Raw genomic sequence first — 27339 nt, forward strand, 5'->3', positions numbered from 1 at the left:
TTTTTGGAACAACTTGAATTGTCAATGTAAATGTATGGATGACGCTAACGACAAAACGAAAAAATGTTATTGAAGTTTCCATATCAGAGGAACGCACTTTATAATAAACGCTCGAGGAGGGAATAGAGTTAAATCTATAGTGTAGTCACATTAATGCAAAGACAAAGTTTTCAATCTTTCATTTTGACATTTATGAAAGTTTTACTTCTTCGCTATTATTCACTGTCCCCAGTACGTCATGTTATTTCAAGCATATCGCTGTAGTAAAGTGTTTCTATTGTATAGTGTAGTGATAGAAATATGATATACTGTGATTATTGATAAGTGCTGGTATTCGATGATGTATTTCTGTTCGTTCCAGGCGCCTTTCCCGCCAACGGCTGAACGTTGTTAGAAATATCTGACGTGATACGATGATTTCAATATGAACGTTCGTATTGCTGGGTATTGCTGATTATAGTACTTTCTAGACGTTTAATCTTGTAGAAATAGACTAGCCTGGACCTTCTGCATACGACCATGCGACAGGATAGTGTCAGTCAAAAGGTAGAGAAAATTTAGAGAAGTACTTGAGGCTCTTGGCAAAGGATGCAAGTGGCACTCTACGGAGAGCTAAAGACGTCATGTTAACGCACCATGACGTAGGCTTGGTCACATCCGACAAAAGTATTTGCGTTCCGAATTTTCAAATTGATATGAATGTTCAGTTATTTACAGCTTGAACTAGACCGATGTTATTTATGATTGGAGCCTAGACGAGCGAAAAAACAAGTTTACGTGTGAAAAATGTGAAGTTAGCCCCGAAGCAGAGCCCCTTTTACTGTTTTACATTTCAAACGGTTGATGTCGTTCGCGCAAGCAGTTTGGACCTCGTGATCAACTGTGATCAACTCGTCAGTCAGTAGCGGGGGGGGGGGAGGGATCAATGAGTTAGTCTTTAGAATAGGGTTAGGGTTGTCATCAAACAAGAGATCTTATCACTGCAAACTAACCTCGCCGTTTGTCGAGTAACGACTGTCTTGCTCGAATGAATGCCATAATATCTTCATCTGCCTGACTGTCACCAGTTAAATTCAGCGACGCTTTTCCATTCGATGAACTGGAAATTCAAATAATAGAATTTGCAGCAAAGAGTTTCCGAATAAAAGCAAGCAATGACAAGCAAATACGAGAAAAAGAATAAAACAAAAACGACTGTTACTCAAGCATAACCACCTAGATTGACTGTCAGAGTGAATTTGAGTCATTAGACTTGTTTCAGACGTCGAACAAATGTCAATAAGCAAAAGTCTTAAGTGTCTAAGTTCATTTGCATTCGACTCGGCACATGAAAAGTTCGACGTATGAAACAGACCTCATGTGAGTTGATGATGAGAGTGTATTAGTTGAGAGAGCTCATGTTCCAATGGTGGGTGATCTACACTTATACCTGATTGAGATAGAATAAGCATCCCATTGCAACCTATTGAACTGTCAGGTCTAACTTAAACGTTCTTACTCTACCAGGCTGAAGCTCGTGCTGAAACTGATGAGCCGGCTGTCAACGAAACGAACGAGGTAAATAGTAAATTACCTGTATCGTTTGGCATCTTCATAAGCGTTCTTCATCGATCTTCCTCCCTCTGCAGAGGAATGTCGTTTATCTTCTCTTGAAGATTCCTCAGATCCAGCAGGGTTTCTCCAGTGATCAGCCCCTCCTACCCGACCCGGGGTACGAGGGTCGGTCGACGCACGGGGGCGGTTTTCCTGGGGTTTAATCGGAGATAAGGGGGGTGTGGGTGTCTTCCACGCAGAGGCAACCTTCTTACTCTGCGTTCTCTGAGGCAGCGACGACTGCTCGTTCCACCAAACTTCGAAATCTTTTTGCATTTGAACCTTGAACTTTTCCAGGAGATGCTGCAGGTGTTCAATTTCTGTTTTCAGTGAACGCAGACGAGTGAACGCTTCCTTGTATCTGAAACAAGATGTTATCATTGGCGATGAGTGTGTGAGCAAGTGGTATCCCGCAGTATATCTGGGTTCAAATGGCAATCCGTAGTTTATAAATGAATAAAACTCTTCATTCTCGTAATGTTTAATCTCAGAGCAGCGATCCTCAAGGACTTGGCTATCATCTTTAACAATATCTTATTTCCAATCACAATCTTATTTTAATAGCAAATCCTAATTCTAATCTTGATCCTAAACTGTTTAACCCTAATCCTAATCGCAAAGATAATTCTAATCCTAAACTTCACCCTAACTTTGAACATAGATCTTAATCTTATAGATCTATCTACATCGATCTTCAAAAATACCTGGATTTTTCATCTTCGATAGCACTGCGCAGTCTGTCCTCTTCATCGTTCTGGCCATCGTCTTCCACTACAAAACAATGCAAGACTTCGTTATTCTGTTGTTTTTAATGTATAAAACTAAATTCTCTTTCGAAGAAGCGAACATTCATTCATGTTGAATATATTTAGGGAATAGAAAACTATGAGCATTAGTTAGCCCGATAAATATCAATACTTACCTTGCATTGAACGACGAATTCTATGCTGTTCAATTTGTGTTTTAAGAGTATCTGTGGAGGAAAGAGTAAGAGGTCATAAAATAAGCTTAAAAGGCCCAAACTTGAATCGTAAAAAACAAAGTAACTACTTACTTATTTTCTTCCTTGAATTGTTGACCTGTTCTCCAAGAGTCTTCGCTTCACCGTATCTAACGAAACAGAATATAACCGGAATCTTGGTAAGAAAAGTGAACTCATTTAAAGAGCAAGGTTTTTAAAGGGTCTTAATTTCGAGTGAAATTATACACAACTCAATTCAAGCCAGGAACACTTAGTCAACTATCGATCGGTCTTCCGGCAGGAATCGCACCTACGCTTATGCAATGCCGGTGCAGTTCTCTTGCCACTGAGATACAGAGGAATTTGAAATGAACAGAAAGCGTGAAGTGGCTGCTGCAACTTACCTTTGTTTCAGTGTTCGTTTATTTTCTTCAATGTTGGAATTGTGAGGGTAGTCAGCACGAAACACTTCAAACGCCTCACGTCTCCCCTGGGACATATCATCTGTTTCATAGAGATAGTGATTGAGTAGTAAGTTGGAATATATGAAAGCCGCATTTTCGGGAGAGTTTAGGATTAAGAGTTAGGATTAGGATTAAAATTACGATTGTAAGTACAATTATGGTTAGGATTAGGATTACGAGTAAGTTTAGGGTAGTATTATGATTATGATTTAAGTTCAGATTAAGAATAGGATGTCGATTAAGATTAGGATTACAAGTAAGTTTAGTACAAGTTAGTATTGTGATGCAACTTAGGATTAAGATTAGGATGTTGATTAAGATTAGGAATCGTTGTTAGGATTAGTCGTCTTTACCTTTCATTTGTTGCGATTGTGATGGTTTTGTGGAGTGTCCATTCGCCTCTTCCCTCGTTGCCACAGGTTGTTGTCGCTCCTGCAAGAATGGAAGGAAAATCCGATCACATGCAGTTCAATCAACTAATCCTGGCTCACGACATCAGGGGCCAGTTTTAAGGGCATGTTGTAAAACATGGACTGGACTTGTAAACTATGGACTGGACTGGACATGTAAAACATGGACTTGTAAAACATGGACTTGTCCAGTCCAGTCTAGTCCATAGTTTACAAGTCTAGTCCAGTCCATGTTTTACAACATGCCAGTTTTAAGTGCTTCTGAACCGATGTTTGTTTTAAAGATGTTTGTTTTAAAACCTTTAAAAAATATATGGCTTCTGTCGGCCCGGAAAATATATTAATGAAAAAAGATATTGAACTTTGTAAACAAGCGATTAAAAAATTTAATGTAAAGATTTGCTTCAATTAACCCAGGAATCCTAACTAACTTAATTAAGCTAACCTGCTTTTAAACAACCCTGCCCCATGTTACCGTTTCAACTGAGAAGGGCTACGTGCAGTCTAAGGGAAAAGATATCGTCCAGCTTTCTGAAGAGCACAGAGCACTCACCTCAAGCGTCTGTCTTTGTTTATCGGATGATACTTCACTGCTCGAAGACGTTGGTTGGGTTCTTCTGCTTATTCTCTCTTTACTTCTTTCATGAGAAATACTTTCACTACTTGACGGCTTAGAATTCCCTTGAACACGTTCTCGCTCCCGTTTCAACATCCCAACCAAGATATCTAACGGATTGTGTTAAGGTGAAACTATACCCTATCAATGGCCCTCAGCCGTGTTGAGACACCGTAGGCGTAGTTCAGTCAGCATGGCCGTGCTTTGGTTATTCTTTTGTGTAGCAGTGAGCGACTTTCCATGCAGCATCTCGTGATTAGGAGAAACAAGATTACAACAGCATGCAGTTCAACTCTGGTCTTCAAAGTTTTCAAGTACCTGACAAATTCTCCGTATAAACCTGAAATAATCCGAAATAATTACTCCGCCTAAATAAGTTCTTCTCATAGTTACGCCTTTATCAAGAATCTTCGTAAACTTGTATCTCTAGTTTCGATACAAAGAAAAACTTAAACGCACTCTACAAACTTTCCGTTGCAGAGTTTAACGTGAGGTCATGATCAATCAGCCGCAAAAGTCAAATCTCTGGAGTCTGGTAACAAAATTGGGTCGAATGGTGTACAAAGTATATTTGGCAGCCAACAGAACCCCCCCTCCCCAACAGAGATACTTGCAATCACGCTTCTATTTTGGCGGTATGAATGAATTGATAAAATATTTGACAAAAAGCCATGCTATCATATTTCATTGAAGTATATACGTGACAGCTCAAAAATCAATGTTTACAGTATGTGTACATATGTTTACCAAAGAATAGCAAAGACTTTTATTACTGACAAATATATGCAGAACTGCAAATTAAAGTAAAAGCGAAATATCTTCAGTAACCATCTGCTGTGCGACAAAACGACACACGTGTCATTCATATTTGTGTCATTGTTGTCTCGATCAGTATGTTTATACTCAGTTGTCAATATCTAGTAAAAGTTTGGATCATGAATGTTACCCTGTCCCTCAGCGGTTGTCGTCATCTCTCTTGCCCTCTCTTGCTGTTTTTCGCGATAACTTTTGTAGTGTAAATAGCACTCCACGGCCAGCAACGCGCAGCATACAAGAGCAAATATCGCAGACGCATAACCTAATCCCGGAACTCCTGCATATCTCGAAATGCCGATCTCGACAAGGGCAGCGACAAAAAGCGAGACGGAGCCGAGGAAACATAGACACACCATGACTTGTGGGTATGAATGAATGAACAATAGCTTCTCCCAGACCCGAACAAGATGAAGGATAATATCTATAACCACGTTGATGAATGTAGTCCAAGCAACAAAGCTCATGAATTCAAAACCTCCATTATGTCTTGAAGCTGTACTCGGCACCATAGCACCAGCTAGCAGAGATGTAATAAACTCTGCTATTTTGAAACGGCCTATCGTTGAAGAGGTTAGATAAGCGAAATCAAGAAAGGGCCTGTCTTCGTCAGTGTCCGATGCCGGCTCTTTTCTTGGTCCGTCCATTTTGAAGGCTTTGTAACAGATGAAGTAAATCAACACGACAACAGCTGAGCCTTCTTTCTCTGACGTAAACAGAGAGCCTGCTTGTGTAGGCTGGGATAACCCCGATCTTATCCGGCAGCTGGTCAGGTTTCAAACTGCGAAACGATACTCTCATTGGTTGAAAGAAGCATTGTCAGGCTCTGATTGGACCACTCTGAAGTGGGTACTTAAAAATACATCCCCATAATATTGATCTTGTAGTTTAGCCTTAACTGTTTAGGAAAATTTTCTAGTGAAAATAAAAGCAAAGGAAAATGTTCCTTTCTCGTTTGATAATGTGTGCTTCGCACGACTAGATAACGCTCTTTCTGAAGTAAGTTTTTGCCAATATAGAGCTTAGATCAATATAACATTCATAATACACCGTTCCTGGCTTGAATTTGAAGTGCGCTAGAATTTACGTGGAACGAGTGAAGTGCCAAAAATCACAAATCGATTTACCTTCACCTATACCCGGCATTACCATCCTATACACATTAATCACGCTTGCTCTTGTCAGCTACCTCTGTAGCTCAGTGGCAAGAGCATTGCACCGGCATCACAAAAGCGTAGGTTCGATTGGACGACCGATAGTTGACTCATTTTTTCCATCAACTGTTCCTGGCTTGAATTTGAAGTGTGTATAATTCCACTCGAACTTAAGACCCTTATTTAAACCCTAGCATTTGCGTGCATCGAGTGAAGTGTCAAAAATCACAATTAATCATTCATAATAACAGGAAATAGTAAAATTAACAACTTCAGGGAAAAAGAGGAACTCATTATCACATGGTTACAATAGAAGAAAGAAATTCCCCTCAGGGGTGGTGAAGTCAATTGTTAATGTAAATTTCTTGATTTCTTACGGAAAACGTCGCGGGCTCGTGAATTTAGAAATTGCAATCCTAAAATTGCTTAAATTCGCTCTTTCGGAACTTCATGAAATATACATTATTGCAGACAGTGTCTCTAGTCTCTTATAGAAGCCATAAAATGTTACTAAAACTCTATTAGTTATCAAATTGTTACTGAAATTTCCAATAAATTCTATTGACAGAGTTTGATTATAAATTTGTGCACATATCGTAGAGTTGTAAAATGTAAACATTAGGGCCATTTGAACGAGAAAAAAAAAGTAGCGACTTATTTAAGACGCCGGACTAAAATAAATAGGACGCGACCTTGTCGTATAAACGATACAAAATACTTGTTCTCGACTTAGATAAGAACAGGGATTTTACCTTTTTTATTTTAGACGCGTCTTAATTAAATTTAAAAAAACAACGCGTGCGTGAACACGACTACGAAAAAGTCAGAAATCAGAATGGCGGAAAATACAAGCAAAGCTGACACCATAAAGAGCAAAACTCCAGAAAAAACAAGAATTACGTGGAGTGGCAAAAACGCTAAATACAGAATTAGGACGCTAAGAAATGATCTAATTATTTATATCAGGTCGCGTCTTATTTAAGTCGCGTCTTAAATAAGTCGCGACTTTTTTGCCTCGTATAAATGGCCCTATTATAACGTTATTAACGTTATTATAAATGCTTAGATGTTGGCAAAACGTATTTTCTTTTCTTTGCGATTTTGAGTTTTCATGAAACAGGTCTGATATCTGTAAAGACTTCCTCAGTGTGGGTAGCAGACCTTTCCTGTCTCTCTCTTCTTTCCTCCAATGTCCGCTTAAAACTCTGAAAATGCAGGAACGCTTCTATACCCAAGGCTATCATGAGGAAAAAGCCAAAGAATCCGGACGCTCTGGCCATGTTGGGGTCCTCTGCGTACGTAGAGATGGCCAACACAATGATAGAACCAAGACAAAGTCCAAGCGTTCCAAGGGCGCAAAGAACTAGATAGATCTCCGGGTGATCACGAACAAACACCAACTTCTCCCAGATATCACGAATGAGATGAAGAAAGCAGTCAACCAGCGTGCAAATGAACGCGGTCCACGCGACAAAACTCATAAAACCGAAGCCAGCGCCGTGTCCATACACGGTCGCAGGAACGAGAGCCGCGGCGAGAAGACCGAAGATTAATTCAGCGATTTTCAACCGTCCCACCCAAGTGTCGCGAAAGAATTCAAAATTCAGGAAACTCTCTTGAGCTTCGTCCTGTTGGCGTTCGTTCGATGCAGCTAATTCGTCCATCTTGCTTCAAGAGCTTGCATGTTTTGTTTATGGTAGTTTATAATGCAACAGGTTATGCGTTGCTTGGCCAACCGCAAAGTGAGTAATATCTAAGCCTTCGCGGGGGTTTCTTCAATCGAGTTTTTCTTCTTGGCTTCTTCCTCGATGAAGGCAAATGCAGGCTGGTAAATCTTTTACACAAATCTGTTTTCCTGCAAGAAATGTCCATCAAGATATCTGGCATGTTCTGCTACAAAAATGGCAACATCTGTTGTTATAACTTTGTATTCTCACTCTTTGACCAAAATAGATTCTTTTTGAATTCACTGTCTTTTATGGCGGATAAATTCGGTTAAATTCCCTGGTCTAAACGACTAAATATCATTTACAATACGGACTGAATTAAACCATGCTCAAAGTTTCAACTCCTCCTCCAAAGCTGCGACCGATTGTTGTTCATGAACGTCGCACACTGAATGCAAGAAATTGAGCAGGTGTTGGGCAGGTGCCGTTGTGTTAGCGAGTTTGCCAGTTCATCATTATATCGTGTTATGAATCAACATATGATATCTGGTACGAAACATAATGTTAAAATTGATGGTCCTCCGTACGTAGGTTGTTTCTTAGGTGGTCGATGGAATTCAATGATCGTAGTTTTGGCTGATGATACATCGAGAGAGGATTTCGTGATGAGAATGAAAGTAAAAAGAAAAAAAATGGAAGAAGCGTAGAACAGCTGACGTACATCGCTTTAATCGGCAGCAAAATGACATGTTCAACGACTTTGAGGAAAACCGCGTTTCGAGAATGATGTGAACTGTCACAGATTCACGAGTATCGCTGATTCATTGAAGGAGGGTTTTTTAACGAGCTCCAGAGTCATACAATTCAACAGTAGGCAGGCAATAAATTAAGGAGCCAGATCGAGGAAATGAGGGATATCATTGTTCATTAGGAAAGTTTAGAACATAGACGAGTGCCAAAATAAATAGACAATGAAAGATGAGATGAATTAGTAATGAAGCTAAGAGTTTTTTCACAGATAGACCAAAGCACATTTGTACAAGGTTAGTTTTGAAGATTAGATCAGACTCTGGCTAGGACATGAAAGAAGGATAATCTTAGTAAGAAGAATCCGACACAGGGAAGAATCTTGGTTCGGTTTGTCATTGCTCCCGTGCCATTGTCTATGTCGAGTACCAGTCCCTTGCTGGTGGTTAACCTACAATTGACAAGCATCATTTCAGGAGAGGAGAGGGGAGGGGAGGGGAGGAACGTCTTTGCTTCAGGGCTCTGATGTTGCCCTTACGACGTAATGATCAAAAGAAAAAGGGAATTACATTAAGGAAAAGTGAAATTCGACACGGTAAGTGGTGTACATTGACACTGATGGAAGATTCAAATGGCAGATAAAAGGAAATGGTTAAGTACCAGGTATTATCATGTGACTGACAAAGCAGATTTACTATACATGTTCGGTAGGATTCGGTACGATACGCCGGTTTAAATTATCTGCCCGCAAAGATGATTGGACCTGCATCTTTGGCGGTGACAAGGCGTAAGACTGTTAGGGGAAGAACTAGAATAGATTTCACTAAGAGAGATATTCTTCATCACGGAGCAGAGATTGCTGTAGAAATGGATATGAGAATGGACACAAATGAAAGAGAAAATCACAGAAAGGAAAATTTATGTCTATAGATTTAGTATTGTGGTTTGTAAAATATACCAAGTTCACAATAAAGACTGCAAAAATATTCAAAGACTGCAAAAGTTCACTAGTGTTCAACAAGAATCACAGATTTCAACCTGCAAAGAGATGAGCCAAGTTCCTTTGACAGGCATGACACAATCATTTCACTTTTTTCAATGCACGAATTCAGTTTACATGGAGTTTTTTCGTTCCCTTTGTTGACGAGGTTTAAACTCTCGGGAATGCTGGGCTACAATATTATCATGTGTCAACTTAGCCTTCTGTAATCGCTCCATTAAACAAGTGTGTAACTCTTCCGCCTCCAACTTCATCTGTGTTATATCAATCAATCTCTCGTGTGCGTGATGAAACTCCTTCAATATTTCATTGTACTTTGCCAAAGACGAGGCTCGTCTCGTCTCCAGATTCTGGCGACGTTTTTCCCCGGCCTTCACCACTGCGCATGCTTCGATTTCGCGCATGATCTCCTCGTGGACGTGACGATTATTCGTGAAATTTGCGAGGATCGCCACGCGTGACTTGCGATACAAATCTCGCAACTCTTTGACGGTGTAGTTTTCCATTTCCAGCTTCAATTTCGCGAGGGTTTTCAAAGACTTCAAATCGAGCTGTTGTATAAACCACGACCCAGACTCCCCTCCGAGATACAAGCTCTCGGTTTCTGCTTCGTGATAGGACCCAGATTGTTTCACATCCACTTTAATATAATCCTGGTAGGATATCAATGTCTTGCAGGATACACAGCAGGACATAAGTGGACCGGTAGGGTGGCATTGCGACGTGTCCTTTAAATCTTCAAAGTTTTCAATCGATTGAAATTCTCCAACATTCGAGCTTTCATTGCCACAAACAAAAGATCCTTGAAAGTCAAGCCTAGGAAATTGCCTCAGTTTGAATAAACACTAAAGATGGCACCAGGAATCACCTGAGGAGTTAGTCCGCGATCCCTTAGAAAGGGACCTGGCTCACGTTAGGCAGGCAAGCAGGGTGCTACCCTGTTAAATACGAGACTTTTTCTGCCACGATGACTTAATTTTAACCATCTCGGCTTTATACGATATATCTCAGCATTTATAGATTGCTTGATGTTGCATTACCTCGCGTGAAGGCCAAGTTACACGAGAGACAATATTACACAAACTTGCGAAAAAATCTGATTTCAATGCATGTTAATTGAAGATGTTGACCAATGTTATCGCGACTATTGCAACCATTGTTTTATTGCTTCCAATTAACATGCGTTGAAATCAGATTTTAGTGAATGTTTTGTTCGCCTGAAGCGGAGTTAGCGGACTTTATGACCTGTTTTTGTTGGTTATGTGTTTTATCAAGAGATTTACGTTATGCAGTATTATGCGGTGACTTGAAACAAAATAAAAATTGATGTATCATTTTGAAACAACGAGAACATTGTTTCCAAACATTTCGCTTGAGATAAAGTAAGAATCTCAGAATACGAGCCAGTACAGCTTGCTTCACTTGCAATAATAAATATAGCAGGTTACCTTTCTTCAATATGGCGATAAAGGATACTAATCTCGTTGTCTCGCTGATGAATTAATTCCTTTAGTTTTGTTGCTTCATTCTGATCACTGAGATATGAATTGTCCCGCTGTAGCGAACCGTTTGACCTGCACGATGAAGAACAGGATACAATGCAAAATGATGATAGCAAATCCTATAACTGTCTAGCATGCGGGAATTCCAACAAAGTTATCCTTTTAGCAAATGTAATTTACTGAATCCGCCAGGAAGTGTAAGTGATTGGCTTATTTGAGGCAAACCCTGTTGTTCTGACTGCATGGTATAAAGTCAGATACATCAAGAGAAGAAACTGACCTAGTAAAGTGGATTGTCTAACAACTCCAAGCGAAGAAACTGATCTAGTAAACTGGACCTTGTGAACAACTCCAAGAGAAAAAACTGATCTAGTAAACTGGATTGTGTGAACAACTCCAAGTAGATAAATCTATCGAAATACTACACACCAACTCACCTCGCAGTATCAGGAGAGTTGCTTGGCTTTCTGTCTAGGACATGACCCTACATTGATGATGGTTGAAAAAGGGTTAAAGAGTCTCAGTTTAGGAGGTTGAACTTCCCGTGGAACTGCATGATTGCAATCTTGGGTTACCTTAAACAATTTAAACGACAAATTGATCTTCCTCATATCAGCTCCAACCAACAGCGAGGATTCGGGATCTTTGTCCTCAATATACGTCTTGATCATGTATTTCAACCTGGTGGGGGAAGAAGACATTCGAAAAATCGAAGAAAAGTGACGACAATGAGTTGACTGTTTTCTTACCTTTCAATTTCCTCTTCCGTCAGTTCACCCTTGTACTCCATTCCAGACGACATTGATAGTTCGTCTTTTAGTTGCTGAATCTCCTGTTTCAATTTGATTATCATCTGATAAAAGAAAAGGATCACTGTTGGCGATTCGTGAAAACATAGAAAAGCATTCGTAGAGGTTGCGACGTCAGTGCAATGGATGTCTTGGTGGAACAAGATCATTTCCATGACAGGCATCCCCCGTTTGACTGAAAGACGTCGAGATTCAAATCTTCACTTAAACGTTGAGATATATGATTCACAAACGTACAAGTTTCGGATCAATTTCTTCGTTCAAAACAGCATCGTTCTTTATCATGGCCACCCTCTGTGCAAATCTACACGTTGAAATGGACTCCTAAATTGAAGAAAACCACACATAAATGACAACGAATCGTTTCCTATCAACCAGTTTTAATCGACCCCAATAACTTACATCAATATTCTTGCGGTCAACTGATAAAGTTGCTATCATTGTTGTTCTACAGTTTCCTCCCAAACTACAAGGCAAAGAATATCTTGAATTGAACTGCTCGATTAGGAAAATCTATCCAATGAAATGGTAACACTGATTCAACGCTTGCAAGAAATTCCAACCTGTCTCTCAGCACTGAAGTAAGCATGGAATTACGATACGGAATGTGAGTTCTTGATTTCTCTGATAAAGCGACGATGACCTGTTGAATGCAAGTGGATGGATCATGGATCTGAAGTAACATGCAGTGATAAATAATGTCGAATCATCGTAATTTATTATACATTTTCGATGAATTCCCAATTTTTCCACTGGTGTTAGCGAAGTGATTAAAGGTTTAAAGGATTGGATTAGAGGATTAAAGATTCCCTAAATCGTTGCTTTCGGTACAAACCTGCTCAAGGTAATGTAGTGATAGGTTAATGTATTTTGCTTCGGTCAAAATCGTACCATCAACGCCAGTCTTGTGAATTCTCTCAGAACTAAAACGAGAAAACATTGTCTCCATGATTCCATCTACAGTGCAACATCGTGTATGAATGCTTGCTAGATTAATTCCACACACACACACACACACACATGCACGGCCGTTTGTAATATTTTCAAATCCATCCTACCCAGCCAGATCAACAAGATGCAACTTGGCTCTTCTTAACGTCGCTGACCCAGGCTCGCGGGAGGAAATGTGAATCGTGAAGATGCAATGGGATCTTGTGGATGCTTGATTCATTGGTGTCTGGAGAGAATATAAACGAATTCATTAGAAAAAGCCTGCTGTTTAGTTGCAACAAACAGTCCGAGACTGTTCTAACAAGTGGAATCAAATAACTCTTCGTTTACCTCCGCAATCATTCTATTTGTGTCCCCGAGAAACAACCAGTTCAGCGCTAAATGTTATCGACAAAAAATGTTAATAAACCACTGAATCACAGAAGGTTTAATAAAAAATATTAGAAGCCAAACTAAGATACAAGGGTATATATGATTATTATAAAAGTGTCTCGATCCTTTCAACCAACGTTTTCAAGAGAACTGCTTTCTTCCCTAATTTAGAAGCGGAGAAACAGTCTACTTGACCTAACAGCTGAATTTATACATCCTTCTAGATTATGTTTTCAAAGGTTCTCTTGTTTTAAAATTGCTTTACAAAGACTAATTTTGATATACCTTCCTCTTCGTTGTTCGCTTGATGTAAAGAGAGGTTTTTCAAATGAATATTTCCGTCATTATCTTCCATCAAAGCAATTTTTCTACAAGAATTACACGTCGAAAGTAATTTTCGTTGGATCTATTTTTATATCATTCACAGTGCATTACCGACCGCTTCGATCGTCGTAACTTACGGTAAATCTTCAAGTTTAGCCGCCTCGTGCTTTGGGTCCAAGAGATCGTATCCATTTTCATTGTAGACTTCCAGGTAAGAAACGTGTGATGTGTAAACATATTCTGGGTTCTGTTGATGGGAAAAATTACAGTCAAAATGGGAGCTGTGTTGGGGAACTAGGTTGCGCATATTTCTTGACCTTACTTAGGGATAGAGGGGGCCACTGGGGGGCAGAGTTTTTGACCTCTGGTTCACTTACCTTTTCAAAACATTCAAACATGTATGACAAGGTTCTTGGAATTATTCCTCTGTCCGCATATCTCTCCGCTCCCCCAGTAATTGTGAAAGTCTTGCCAGATCCCGTCTGTACATATGACAAAGGACAGCGCAATTGATTAACAAGAGATAATGATCGATAATAGCTTTGTTAAACAATTTCAAAATTTGTAGTATCTCTTGCCTTTGGCAGATCCCCCCTGCCCTGGGGAGAGGGGGTAGGGAATGAGAGCATTCCACAATCAAGTTTGGTACTTCCATAACATATCTGTTTACACTGAGATTATTGTGAATGGGCATTCATATATGATTGATATTATCATTTTAACAGGAGACATTACCTGTCCATATGCAAAGATTGTTCCATTATAGCCGGATAAAACACTGCAAAAATTGAATGTCATCATAAATTACGTTAATCTTTAAATTTTTACATCTGTCGTGAAAATTAAGTAATGAATCTTTGTGATAAGTCAACATACTTGTCAATAACGCCTCTTGCTACGTGTTCAAAAATATCATCTTGTTTTGTGTCTCTGTCAAATGCCTTATTGAATCTGAGAAAGGAATGGTACAAGTTAAACTTAATTACCATTAACTTGGACCCTTTCAGGCCATCAGCAATCTAATCTGAGTGAAAAACTATCAAAAACTCAAAGTTTAGCATTGAAACTCTCAGACTATTTCCTACTGGAGTAAATGAACCTAGGAGTGTTCAGATCGATCTAATTTGTCCCATATGAAAACATGCATCTAACTTTCACCTCAACAGTGTGATATATTAGCATATAAACAAGGGAATAGAATAAGTTCCGACATGGTCCTAAATTCATCAGGCTATGTCCAGACAAATTAGTTTAGAGTCAAAGAAGTCTAAAGACTTCTGTTAACTTCATTTACATCAACTGGTGCATCTTTGATGAGTGGACCACCTGTTATAATACACTCAAATCACAATACCTGAATTTATATATTTCCTTCTTGTTGTTGATAAAATCGCGAGCAAGATCTTTTGGGATGTTAAAAGAGACATAGGAATAGCCATCATCTCCCTCGTCACAATCATAGTCCTAGTAAAAAAATACGCTAGTTTTGGCCATCTGAAATTCTATTGCATTAGGCTAGTTTGCTAGAATAAAATGTGTCAAGGCAGTCAAGCCAGCTCAAATCACAATTCTATTTATTGATATTTTTATATAAAACACTTGAAGATGTTTCCAATTGCATAGAATCATCATTATACCGTGGTGAATTACAGAGAAAATTTCATTACACATAGTTTATTTACTCTTGTGAAACGACAACTGTGAATGTCCCATAATACAATTTTTAAAATACACGTTATATTTCTCACCCCAATTCGACCTTTCCCTGGCTTCACTCTGCCAAATATTTCAATGCCGTACTTCACCATAATGTCTTTTTCTTTAGCCGGAATAAAGTCTTTTCATTATAAAAGATTTAAGAATTGTTTTGTTTTAACAAAAATACTTTTCAAATCCTTTTTTGGGACAACGTTGGCAACAAAGTGTTTTGACGACCGCGGTATATCTATGGATGCGGCTGAACGAAGGAAACGTCATGTTAGACAAGAAAAAACTTCGTCTTCTTTTACAAGGGTGATGGATGGTGGTTGGGACATTCCATGGGGTAACCTCATACCCAGGTATTTCTTCCACCCTGGATACGAGATTGTCGTTGAGAAAGGGATTACTAGATAGCACACTTCAAAATACGATTTTCAGTCAGAGGACCGCATTGTGGCGTAACAATTAAAAAAATTGTGTCAAACTCAACTGCCTAATGATTAATGGATTTTTAACCTTCAATTTTCGATATGTTTTCCGTAAAGAATTGCCTTTCTGACAAACCTAAAATTTATAAGAGTATAATTGATAATCAGTTATCAATACACATGAGCCCCCATGCTCGCGTTATTTACACGTCAAACGAATGAATCAATCATCACAACTAAGACATATTGAAGAACCACTTCCATTACAATCATTACGTAGTTTTAGTATGTAGCTTGCGTCAGTTGCGTGGTTTAGGTTGGATGATGAAATTTAAAAGCCTAATCTGTTCCCATATAGACATAGTTCCTGAATAGTTTGGTAAGCTTTTTCTAAGTAACCCAAACGGCCAAACCTAACCCAATCACGTTACTTAATTTATGTAACATCATCTCACTTCTCACGTGCATATACCGGATCTTCCTGCGTGGGCAGCCAATCCAAACGGGAATTTGTGCAGTCAAGGGCATTAGCGTGATAGTCACAAGACCACGAGCATAACATCATTTACATAGCAAACAAGCATCCTCAACAGCTCAAATACAACCATCACAATCCGATTGGCGGTGCTGTTCTGTTGCGGATCCACTGAAACTTTTGCGACAAAATGAAGTCGGCTTGTTGCGTGATCGCGGTACTGGTTTGCGTGACTGTACTAGCCAGAAATGTAGATAGCAAGACATGGGGTCTGCTTATAGCCGGCTCAAATACATGGGATAACTATAGACATCAGGTAAAGTGTATATAACGCTCTCCGTTTGTGTGTGTGTCAATATGGGGTTTATGTCGACATATCAGTGTTATTTCGTTCGGAATAAATAGTTCTAATTGAGCAATTTCAAGTACTATTTGTCACGTAAACTTTAAAAAATCAACAAAACTTATAAAACAAGGAAATAATATTCTTCCTCTGAAAATCCACGATGTTTTTTTAACTCGACGACAAGAGGTCAAAAAATTTACAACGTAACGTCGTTTCGCTCGTTCACTTGAGGCATGGCTGGTTAAGATAGTTATAAATTGTCGAAACGAAACGAGATAAATGCCGATGTGGAGCCTTCTTGGCAAAAGTTAGAACTTAGCACTTTCGTTTTGAGAAATTCTTTATTAATATCATCAATGGCGGCATAAAACGGGCACCGTGGAAATTTCATAGAACATGATACATTCGATGGAACATAATACATATTAAATACATATGTGGTCGAATAACGATATAAATGAAGCAATGGGGACATTGGTATGTCTGACAGAACGGATTAAGACCTCGTATTTAGGTCACGATCGCGTGAATGATGGCGTTTATCATCTGAATTTGCCTAAGCGGTAAGCAAACTTGTACCCATGGTCGAACCGCGTGACTTAATTAACAGGTGGTTCAAACCCTAAAATTTAAAACTCTCTAACTAAGTCTTACATGAAAATACGCCTTCGGGGTAGGTTCATTAGAAAAAAGAAACTCTCGTCGTTAGTAATACTTACATAATACTTTGCTTTTACGACAAATTGAAGAGAGCAAAGACAGAACTCTAAAAGAGAATTGGAATGTATTTTACGGGTCTGACAATATGGAGAGAGAGGGAATGTATCAATTAACTTAATGAATGATTCTAGGCTGACATCTGTCACGCGTATCAAATACTGCACAGAAATCAAATTCCTGACGAGAACATCGTGGTGATGATGTACGATGATATAGCACAGAATCCCGCAAACCCAACTCCTGGTAAAATCATCAACAAGGTAACTGGGAATAACCCATGAATGACTGTCGGATTAAATCTCTTGAGAGTTGAGCCCTGACGCTATCAATAGCTTAATCCTGATTACGTGCGTCCCTAATAATCAAACCATTCCTTAGGGGGAGGTATCACTTAGTCATGGTGAGTAAGTTGCTCTAATCCATCTCACCAAGGAAATGATAACGTTTATTAATCATTTATAACCAATTGGTTATCAGAAGTTATGAGATCCCATCCATGCACGCCCGAACCCAGGTTAGCCCGTTAAAATGTCATTTCAAGTTACTAAAAAGATATTTTTTAGCCGAATGGACCGGACGTTTACCACGGAGTTCCAAAGGATTACACCGGAAAGGTATTGGAGCGCTCTTCCACTATATTGGAATTTTCAGTTCGAACGAAATTTCTCGCCTGATTTTCTTTTTCAATTTTGAGAATTCTTTATTAATATATAAATCCTACCTTCTATTCTTCGCAGGACGTCACTCCGAAGAACTTTCTGAGTGTTCTAAAAGGAGATAAAGATGCTGTGCAAGGAATTGGCAGCGGGAAAGTCATTGACAGGTTGGAACTTCAAACTGGGTTTAAATTTCTAACATGACATTGTAGTTGTTTCACCCTGTATATTGTAGCGCTTTTGTATTACACAAGCTGCAACAACGGATATCGAATGTAGGGTTTCAGTGAAAATAGTATTCTATATTATGATTCTGTATGATGCCATATTGTGCGAAAGCTGGATACCGCTATCCACCGGTTAGCGTTTTTTTAATCGCTCTAAAATTGCCCGTTGTTTTGTATAACTTTGAATAAACCTTAGTAATCGTAAATTTGGGATCCTCTTCGATAATTTTTAGCTTAAAATCTGTAGTTTTAAAGTTCATCAAGCATTTTTTACAAGGGTTGAAACTTGAAAGGAATCTCAATCTGGCTGCTCCATTACCTGGCGGAGAGCGCTATCCAGTCTTCCTTCAACCGGCCCTATCTGAGTACTCTTTTTCATTCTAGCGGCCCGGATGATAATGTTTTTGTATATTTCGCTGATCACGGAGCTCCAGGCTTGGTTGCCTTCCCCGGCGTTGCTCCTCCAGTGAGTATTTCAACCTTATTCAGAACGTATACGCTTGTATTCTAAAAGCTCACTCACACTCGAACTTATTTAGTGGGAGATCTCAATCTTCTCATATAACTTTTCCTTGATGGTATTTGCAGTCAAACAATAGCTTGATTTTCAGTGTTTAACCTTAATTCTTTTCATTGACTAAGAAATAACTTTCTTATTGATCAGTAATAACAAAATTTCTATGTCACACTTAAAGAGGGCGAGTGTGAGTGGGCTTTTTGAATACAGGCGATATTCTTTGTGCTTTAACGATTTAATGATGTTAGAGCGATGCCTAAAGAAACCATGTCTTTTTTCGTGTAGCTGAAGAAGAAGCAGCTCCTACAAGCCATAAATTTCATGCACCAGAAAAACAAGTATAAACAGGTACAAAGAGACATGAAATTTACATTAGCCCTAAATCTGGGTGTAGCTGGACCGATACAAATGATACAAATGTTACTCTAATTACTGTACCTCCAAAACATCTCCCCAGATGGTAATTTACGTAGAGGCTTGTGAATCAGGATCAATGTTCGCCGACGGAGGACTTCCTAATAATATCAAAGGTAAGTATACTGATTTTGAGGCCGTTTCAAACTGACAATTTGGTCATTCTTTTGACAGATACAAACTAGTCGATAGTTATGAATACTCGGTGTATAAGTGCCCTTATTTTGACATCCATAACTTATCCACTCGATCACATCTATCAAAATAAGAAAAACGCGACTAAAATCGCCCATGCGATTTGAAAATACAATCGAATAGATTTTTTTGAGCTGGGGGGGGTTGGCACCCCTTCCACACTCTGCATATGTATGTATGACCCTGATTTAAATCACACTTGAATTTCCATCTTTCAGTCTTTGCGACCACCGCCGCCAACCCGCGTGAATCATCTTACGCTTACTACTGGGACAACAAAAGAGATACTTACCTCGGTGATCTCTATAGCATTTCCTGGATGGAAAATTCAGACAAGGTTGGTCGTTGTTAAGTCATGAAATGACAGCAATGAGACCTCGAATGAGACGATAACCTGCTGTGCATGGGCATCTTGAATCGTATCTCTGATGTTGTACTTCAATATTTTGCATCTTCTAGTCGAATCTAACCTCGGAGACGCTTCAACAACAATTTCTAAAGGTTAAAAAGAGGACAACACAAAGTCATGTTCAGGAATACGGCGAGCAGGTTGGTCTGCCGGATGTCATCTTTGGTTAAAGGATGATTTCAAGTCAGGGAAATTATCCTCCGGACCGCATCAGGCAGAAAATTTCTTTTATCCGTGTGTTCTCGATGAAAACTAGTTGTCTTAAGCACAAAAGAAACCACATACTGATACTGTTTAATCCGCTCCGGAGGATAATTTTCCCCACATTAAGTGTTATACTGTATTACGATTCTGTAAAACTTCTTGTAAACGGGACACTTTTCAATATTAAATTGAAGCAAAATATCTTCCAATTCATTAATACAAATCAGTCACGTTTTCTTCACAAACATGCTCTCCCACTATATATATAAATCATGGCCTGCCGTTATATGGTACGATACTGATATTTCACGAAACTTGTCTGCTTACACTAGGTTTTAAAACTGTTCGAGATTCTCGTTTACTGGAGTTCCAACTCTGCATTCAGGCGTACTACAAGTTATATAATCTCACCTTACTCCTGTAGGATATGTCGGCTGATTCTGTCATTGATTTCCAAGGAGAAGGCAAAGAATCTTGGTTGCCAGCTAAAGATACAAACGAATATGATACTGTACGTTCCTCTTTCTTATCACCTTCCAATATTTTCAGTAATAGATGTGTTTTATATCATGGTAATTTTGACTTTTCAGAACGATGCGGTGCCATCCCCTGAAGTACCAATGGCCATTCTCGAACATCGTCTCGAAAAGGCATCCTCTTCAGAAAAAGTGAAAATTGAAATGAAAATGCTAAGTCTTCTTCGCGTAAGTGGAGTTCTCTGAGATGTTTCTTCACCTGTAGGAAACGTATGTTAGCTAGGAAATGTTGTTTCGTAGACATGGCTAGGAAATAATGTTTACCGGTTCCCAACTTGCTGGAATACGACCATTTCTGGTTTGTACACTTGTGGAAAACATGGCTCTGAAACAATGTCTTCTAGCGCACCTACCCTCAGGTGCAAATCTAAGGAACAATGATTTGAATTTTGGTTTGCAGGAAAGACAAAGAGTTAGAGAAACTGTGGAAAAAATTGCTGAAGTTGCGACCCACGGTGAAGAACAGAAATTCAGGGTCTTGGAAGGATCTTCTGGTAAAGTGACCGAGCTGGATTGTCATGCTGAAGTCGTAGATGCTTTCCATGAGAAATGCTTTGCTTTGGGAAAGGTTGGTTGTTGATTTCCCTCCTTATATCGTCATTACTCCCCGTGCAAAAATGCAGGAGCAAACCTATAGTCTGCTATATGATACAATAAAGTTTTTCTGAAGACAACAAAATGGTATTACATTTAAATGATTGCTTGCATATTCATTCTAGAGTGATGCTGCATTACGTCATGTTTATGTTCTCGCTAACTTGTGTGAAGAGAAGATACCTTTGCCACAGTAAGCTATTGAAAAAAACTCAAACTTCTTGTAATGGTCAAGAAAACTGCTTGTCAGCGACCTCCTGGACCTCATTTCTTAACAACTTGAATCTCTTTTACAGAATCCTGTCGGCAATCAACGAAAGTTGTTAAGACAGCTCTGAAGACGGAAGTTTTAGCAACTTCTAAGTTATTTTTTAGTGAAAATTAATTTTTTTTGTAGAAATGAAATAGTTGTATATTAGTGTATAGAGAAATCTATGTAATAGTTTAGAGAATGATTTTGTAAGTTTTAATAAATGCGGGTAATTTTCATAGGAATCTTTCCATTTCTGGAGAAATATTTTTGTATTAAGATTTGAATTAAGATAAAATCTTTCCGAAAACCCCATGTCATATGAAATGACTCGGTGATATTTCATGCAAGAACTTCTCTAACTGGTTTACTTTCTCTTCTTGCATATACTGCACAGCTTATATAAGCTTTTGCCAAGCGCTTCCACAAACAAAAATAATTTGAAACAGGACAAGAAATGCATCTATAGCATATATTATATAGATCCGTGGCATAACGACATCAGATCTCTCGATAATCTTTAATATCTACATTTATATCTTTACAATGCTATATATATTTTCGCTGATACAGGATTCTACGCAGCAGATTATATACGGTGTTCTAAAAGCGTAAATTATTACATGTTCTATATGAAGACATGATCAAGAAACTTTTAAGGCCTCTACTATTAGCAAAAATTTGTTTTAAACGGCCTACATCGTGCACAAATCTTTTGAAATTTTGCTTCGAAACCACGGTAGAGTATCTTGGGAGAAACAGAGACGGGGAAGTGGTGTGGTTAGACTGCTTTATATTATGCAAGTGATGCATTGCCTCTGCCTTGCATGCTCAGGTTTGAATCAACATGAAACAGCAGAGTTTTCAGACCATGTTTCTATTGATTATACCAGGTAACATAAAATCCTACCATGCAAGAGTGTGACATGTAAAAGCGCACACGTTTCGATGGATTTGCAAAAAGCTTTCTGCGTATCATGTTCCATAAAAGAAAACTTCATCAGAAGCAGAAACAAACTTCAACACTGGCGTTTCTGTAGCATCAAAGAGTTTTTAGTGGAATTTCGATTCGAAATCTTCTATTGATAGTAACTAACTACACTAAAATCTACATAGATTTGATAAAACTACATCGGCTCTAATATAACGGTTATTCAACCGTCCTAAATACATCTATACAATAAAAATCTAAGGGCGGTTGTATAAAAATCGTATTTGAATTTAACTGGAGATCTTCGAGTGAGTAACTTTCAAAGGGTTACTTTTTTTTAATTCAAGTCAGAGCAGAGAGTGGCTAAACGATATTTCTTTCCATACACCACATGGCGGTTCCACGTACTCGAGGTAACCTCCTTAAAAAATCTGACTGCGATTCAGCTAACTTTCCCGTTATAAACACCGTTAACTTTCAACTACTATTTTAAACAACCGCCCTAGCGTTGTGGTTTCTCAAGTCGGCCTCATCATTTTCTTATTTTTTGTAAAATTTCTTGCCTCGGTCAGCAGCTCTCTGACATCTTCACCCTCGCCTTCATCGTCATCGTCATCGTCACCGCCCGATGGCTGCCAATCACTGTCGTTGTCAGACGCTTCGTGATCACTCTCGCTGCTCTCGTCATCGATGAAACTATCGTCAAAGTCGTAATCATTCGGAGCATCTTCGTCGTTGTCTCGGATTTTTCCGTAGCCTAGTGAAACGTGCAAAGGTTAGGTAGAAACTCGACAATCGCCAGTGCTATGGCAGAAATCAATGCAGGCAAGATGCCTCTTAGAAAAAAGTTACCTGCTTTTTTCTTTGCTTTTCTTTCTCGTGTCTTCGGTTCTATTAAAGCGACACTGAATGTTAGAAATAGCACGAAAGCGTGAAAGACTCATCGATTATATAAAACAACTAGTTTAAGGCTTTCAATGGCTATTCTGAGACCCGACAGGGGTCAGTTGTATAAAAGACTAGTTAATATTTAATTATAGTTAAGGACAGAATTGGCCAAACAGAGTTGTGTATATCTGAGTTAACTAGGGTTTAACTATGCAAAATGTAGTGCACACGAAAACACGTGCGTTTTTACGCGTGTAAACTCGCAAAGTTTCGTTCTACGGGAATAAACAATCCGCAACTTACGAGGTGTGTGCTTGTAATCTCTGCGATGACGTGGATTCTGTCTGTAGCAATATTCTCCGTAGGGACACTCCGCTCGATCATCTGGTGAGTTCTCCTCGTTATCGCTTTCCTCCTGCTCGTGCGAATATTCTTGAAAATGAACAGGATTTTTCCTAGAAAAAGCGACACATTTTCCCACATTACCCATTGATACAACTAACATAATGTCCTAACTTGACCTACGAGAGATCAAATAAACACTATCTTGTTGAATACAGAAGTATTTCAATGTATTTTTCATTGCAAATTCTCGACTGTGTTATGGTGTATTTCATGCGAAATTAAGGAACTACTACGTCAGAAAACAAAATATTTATAAATGATGATGACCATACCGATAGCACCGGGCCCCATAAGGACAAAGTGGTAACTTCTTTTCTTTTTTACTTGACTGTTCAACATCCTCATTCTTATCTCGTTTTCTTTTCTTGCTTTCCTCCTAAGGAAGAGTCAGTGATTCAGCAAAGATAGGTTTTGCAATAGTTCCAGCACGGCTACACCAATGGAATTAATGTATTTCCAGAACAAGACAATATAATTTTATTGTCTCCAGTGATTGCATGTGATTACAGATTTTTGCACTGTTATTTCAGATTTTTCATCTTTGCACTGTTGTTTAGGATTGACAGCATTCAAATCAACCAATCACAGTCAAGTAAAACTTTTATATATATTATTAATAAATATATCATGACACATTGATTAATTTTATGCATGTTATTTTAAAATGTTGAAATCATGTCCAGAAAACTTTCTCGAAACCCCCCTCCCCCAAATTCTTGGCTCCAATACTTTTCCCTTTGGAAATATGTCAGGATTTTGTTTCAATGGCACACAAGGAGTAATAGTTGTATGTAAATAAAATATTTGAATGAAATATTCTAAATATTAGTTGCCTCCTACCTCTGTTATTGCATCTTCCTGATCATCCTTTTCAGCTGGAACTTCTTCTTTGTCATCCTTTTGTTCTGTTTCTTCAGTTTTATCATTTTCCTTTGAAACATCTTCTGACTTCACTATATCATTGTCCACCTTTTCCTCAACTGCACTAACTTTGACCTTCTTTCCCTTATTTGCGCCTAGGGTCATAAAAATCTATGCTTACTGGTAACATAAAAAGGGGGAAATATATAGAGTGAAGCTAAATTTTAAAAATTGAACAAAAACAACAGATATTTGCGCATGTCAAATAAAAAGTTTAAAACAAAAGTTTAAAAATTTTGCAGTATATTAGGTATGTAGAAATGGAAAAAACTTTACATACTTTTCGCAGAATTTTCCTGGGGTTCTTTGCCTAGAAAGGGGATGAATTGACATCATCAAGAGAAACATTTATGAACACAATAACACCATGAATGATTTTATAAATGAATGGTTCAAATTTGTCATAACAAGACAGTACTATTACCTTTTGCCATCCAGCCTGGTAAAACTCGTTTCTTGTTTAGAGGTTGAGCTGTCCCTTCCACCTCCATCTTATCATGATCTTCATCAAAGTCTTCGTCAGATTCCTCTGCATCATCACTTAATCCTGGTGAGTCTTCTTTTTTGGAAGCCTCGCCACCTGGAGTTTGGCCCACCTTATCACCAGGTGACTGGTCCACCTCACCACCAGGAGATTGGTCCACCTTACCACCAGGTGACTGGTCCACTTCACCACCTGGAGATTGGCCTACCTTACCACCAGGAGACTGGTCCACCTCGCTACCAGGAGACTTGCCCAATTTACCACCAGGTGATTGGTCCACCTCACCACCTGGAGATTGGCCTACCTTACCACCAGGAGACTGGTCCACCTCGCTACCAGGAGACTTGCCCAATTTACCACCAGGTGATTGGCCCATCTCACCACCTGGAGACAACCCCACCTTATCACCAGGAGACACCTCTACCTTACCACCAGGAGACAGGCAGACCTCATCACCAGGAGACTTGCACACCTTACCACCTGGAGACTGGCCAACCTCACTACCACCTTTAGTGGTTTCCAAATTCTTTTCTTCACCTTCTGCACTTAAATTCTTGTCATCCGACCCCTTGTTATTAGTTTCAAGCACATTATCGTTCAAATCAGAAGCATTTGTATTCTTGCTTTCAAGACTTTCCTCAGCAACCAAATCTTTCTTAATGCTACCATTGTCCCTGATTTCTACTTTAAATTTGAGGTCATTTGGCAAGAATGAAATACAGTCGCCATCCTGAAGTTTTTTCACCTCATCTTTTGCCAGAGGTTCAAATTTTGTATCTCCACACGCTTGGTAAAAAGTAGGGTTTGTGTGAGTCTAAAAGAGACCATGACCTCAATGTACATTTACTGTACAGTAAAAATCTTTAAAATTTTTGCATTTTAGATAAAAATTATGGACTTTTTTTATTAATCGCACATTACAATAACTCTACCAATTTCGTCCATCCCTCCCGTAAAAAATACATTAACATCATCTCCCCCCCTGGCCCTCACCCAGTGACCTAAGTTGCAGAAAAACATGGTTGAAATTTGATTATCTCTACATGTAACTGGATCCTAGAGCTTGCTGCCGTAATAGCGTGCAGCAAAGTCATCAGAGAAGCCGATTATCGTTGAAAATCAGCTCATTTGCGTAGATAATTAGTTGCTAAGTACCTCGTTAAAACCATAGTCTTTTAGTTCAGCCAGATTTTTTCCCATATAAACTACTTGATAGCTATTTTGTTCTAGTCGTTTTATGAAATGAAAACTTACTGGCAGAACGGTGAATGTGGCATCCGACACCTCAAGAGTTGCATGGTTTCTGGAGACGCGTTTGTCTGTTATCTAAACAAACAAATTTTCATGTATAAAATCTCGAGCACTCGATGTAAACTTGCGTGCAAAACAACAAACAAAATTGAAAATAAACGTGTGTTTAAAACCCACCTTGAGGTAGGGTCCGCGTCCGACAGTTACTTTGCCCTCAGAGATATCAACCTTGTAATTATTCTCCAAAGAAATGAGCGCAAAACTAGCCATTTCTAGCTGTCCAAATTTGCAAATTTTCTCATTTTGTTTTGGAGAAGAATGTGCAAGCAGGAGCCCACGAGCAGAATTTAGTAATTAAATTTATAAGAAAAATCCTTGTCAGCGGTTAACCGTTCCGTTATATAATGGTCAAGCGCAATCATGGCAACTACTGCGACATTGGGACAAAAAAGACAAAGGAAAAGCGATGATTGCTCGGCGATGTCGCTCGAAACGGCTGCCAAAAAGCCTCACAAAGAACCTTCACCTATCCAACAACTGTTCCAAACTTTTCAAAAGGAGTTAGATCACCGTCATGATAAATATGAGCGCATAGTGAAATGCAGTCGCGATATTACAATCCAAAGTAAACGAACTATTTTTCTCTTACATCGTTGCCTGGATGAGAAAACGCGAGCTAAAACTTTAGAAGAAGCAGCAGGAAAGTTTGCTGGGATCAAAGAGTTGTTCAAAAAGATTGCCAAAGAACTTTTACATGAGGATTGTTATCAGTTTATAAGAGCTTATTCACCTGGCTTGCAAGAGTTCGTCGAAGCATTCTCATTTTGGCATTTCCTCAAGCACAAAACTCTCGTTCCGTTTGAAAACATCTGCAAAGAACTCGTCTTTGAAAATGATGGTGAAAAAACTGCATCAGAGGAAGTTCAAAAAGAGGTCCTCAACCCCCCTGAAGGATCAGCACCACCACAGGCCCCCGGTGTTCCTGGTCAGACCATTCAGGTTCCCATCCCCCCTGCAGAATACATCCTTGGAATAGCAGACCTCACTGGAGAGCTTATGCGACTAGCTATAAACAGTGTTGGCCAGGGGAACCTCAAAACGCCGACAGAAATTTGTGAAATGCTGCGTAACATACATGATGAATTTATCATGTTTGAAAATCAGCAAAGAGGACTTTCTAAGAAACTAGAAGTTTTAAAAAATAGTTTAAAGAAAGTAGAAAACACTTGTTATAATATTCATATCCGAGGTTCAGAAGTCCCGGAAAATATGTTGGCTAATCTGATAGCCTCAAGCAACGATTCTTCTGCTGATGGGCAGTAAACTGCATTTTTCATCATGTTAATTCGATTGCCTCTCGTGTTCATATTGTAGAGTTGATTAATAAATGTACAACTTCCTTGT

General features: G+C 38.9%; 5 protein-coding genes across 8 annotated transcripts; 2 read left to right on the forward strand and 3 right to left on the reverse strand.

Annotated features, from left to right (window-relative positions):
* Positions 1–154: 154 nt before the first annotated feature.
* Positions 155–15884, reverse strand: LOC114522216 (kinesin-like protein KIF6). Of its 3 annotated transcripts, XM_028542853.1 has the most exons (27): positions 15601–15884; positions 15132–15220; positions 14738–14847; positions 14260–14334; positions 14119–14161; positions 13761–13865; positions 13521–13630; positions 13345–13427; positions 13018–13064; positions 12795–12913; positions 12572–12659; positions 12300–12379; positions 12139–12202; positions 11974–12060; positions 11677–11780; positions 11503–11608; positions 11365–11411; positions 10902–10999; positions 3982–4154; positions 3372–3450; positions 2959–3058; positions 2648–2703; positions 2516–2566; positions 2298–2364; positions 1574–1954; positions 993–1099; positions 155–751 (listed from the first exon to the last, which is right to left on the reverse strand). In XM_028542853.1, exons 2-27 carry the CDS (start codon positions 15189–15191, stop codon positions 735–737), a joined length of 2457 nt encoding a protein of 818 aa, XP_028398654.1. In that variant the 5' UTR covers positions 15192–15220; positions 15601–15884; the 3' UTR covers positions 155–734. The 3 variants fall into 3 exon arrangements, with proteins under 3 accessions (XP_028398654.1, XP_028398653.1, XP_028398655.1); XM_028542852.1 differs by lacking the exon at positions 15601–15884 and having other exon boundaries at positions 15132–15315; XM_028542854.1 differs by lacking the exons at positions 155–751; positions 993–1099; positions 1574–1954; ... (5 more) ...; positions 3982–4154; positions 15601–15884 and adding an exon at positions 9360–10241 and having other exon boundaries at positions 10874–10999; positions 15132–15316.
* Positions 6260–8163, reverse strand: LOC114522221. The gene has a single exon (XM_028542858.1). The coding sequence runs from the start codon at positions 7673–7675 to the stop codon at positions 7121–7123; it is 555 nt and encodes a 184-aa protein (XP_028398659.1). The 5' UTR covers positions 7676–8163; the 3' UTR covers positions 6260–7120.
* A 155-nt stretch (positions 15885–16039) lies between the features above and the next one.
* LOC114522218 (legumain-like) lies at positions 16040–21300 on the forward strand. The gene is made up of 14 exons (XM_028542856.1): positions 16040–16303; positions 17185–17313; positions 17617–17667; positions 17791–17876; positions 18321–18402; positions 18739–18801; positions 18911–18983; positions 19281–19399; positions 19522–19611; positions 20100–20186; positions 20266–20379; positions 20612–20779; positions 20931–20998; positions 21102–21300. The coding sequence occupies exons 1-14, from the start codon at positions 16178–16180 to the stop codon at positions 21130–21132; spliced, it is 1287 nt and encodes a 428-aa protein (XP_028398657.1). The 5' UTR covers positions 16040–16177; the 3' UTR covers positions 21133–21300.
* A 246-nt stretch (positions 21301–21546) lies between these two features.
* On the reverse strand, positions 21547–26303 carry LOC114522185 (aprataxin and PNK-like factor). 2 transcript variants are annotated; one of them, XM_028542816.1, is made up of 10 exons: positions 26113–26303; positions 25939–26010; positions 24973–25498; positions 24625–24876; positions 24481–24510; positions 24120–24295; positions 23552–23655; positions 23178–23329; positions 22839–22877; positions 21547–22743 (listed from the first exon to the last, which is right to left on the reverse strand). In XM_028542816.1, the coding sequence occupies exons 1-10, from the start codon at positions 26203–26205 to the stop codon at positions 22505–22507; spliced, it is 1683 nt and encodes a 560-aa protein (XP_028398617.1). In that variant the 5' UTR covers positions 26206–26303; the 3' UTR covers positions 21547–22504. The 2 variants fall into 2 exon arrangements, with proteins under 2 accessions (XP_028398617.1, XP_028398615.1); XM_028542814.1 differs by having other exon boundaries at positions 24625–25498.
* LOC114522186 (translin-associated protein X-like) lies at positions 26267–27336 on the forward strand. Its single transcript, XM_028542817.1, has one exon. It carries the CDS (start codon positions 26356–26358, stop codon positions 27256–27258), a length of 903 nt encoding a protein of 300 aa, XP_028398618.1. The 5' UTR covers positions 26267–26355; the 3' UTR covers positions 27259–27336.
* Positions 27337–27339: the final 3 nt, after the last annotated feature.

The sequence above is a fragment of the Dendronephthya gigantea genome, unplaced genomic scaffold (genome assembly GCF_004324835.1).
Source record: "Dendronephthya gigantea isolate DGI-Jeju-01 unplaced genomic scaffold, DenGig_1.0 000022F, whole genome shotgun sequence".
Lineage (NCBI taxonomy): Eukaryota > Metazoa > Cnidaria > Anthozoa > Malacalcyonacea > Nephtheidae > Dendronephthya > Dendronephthya gigantea.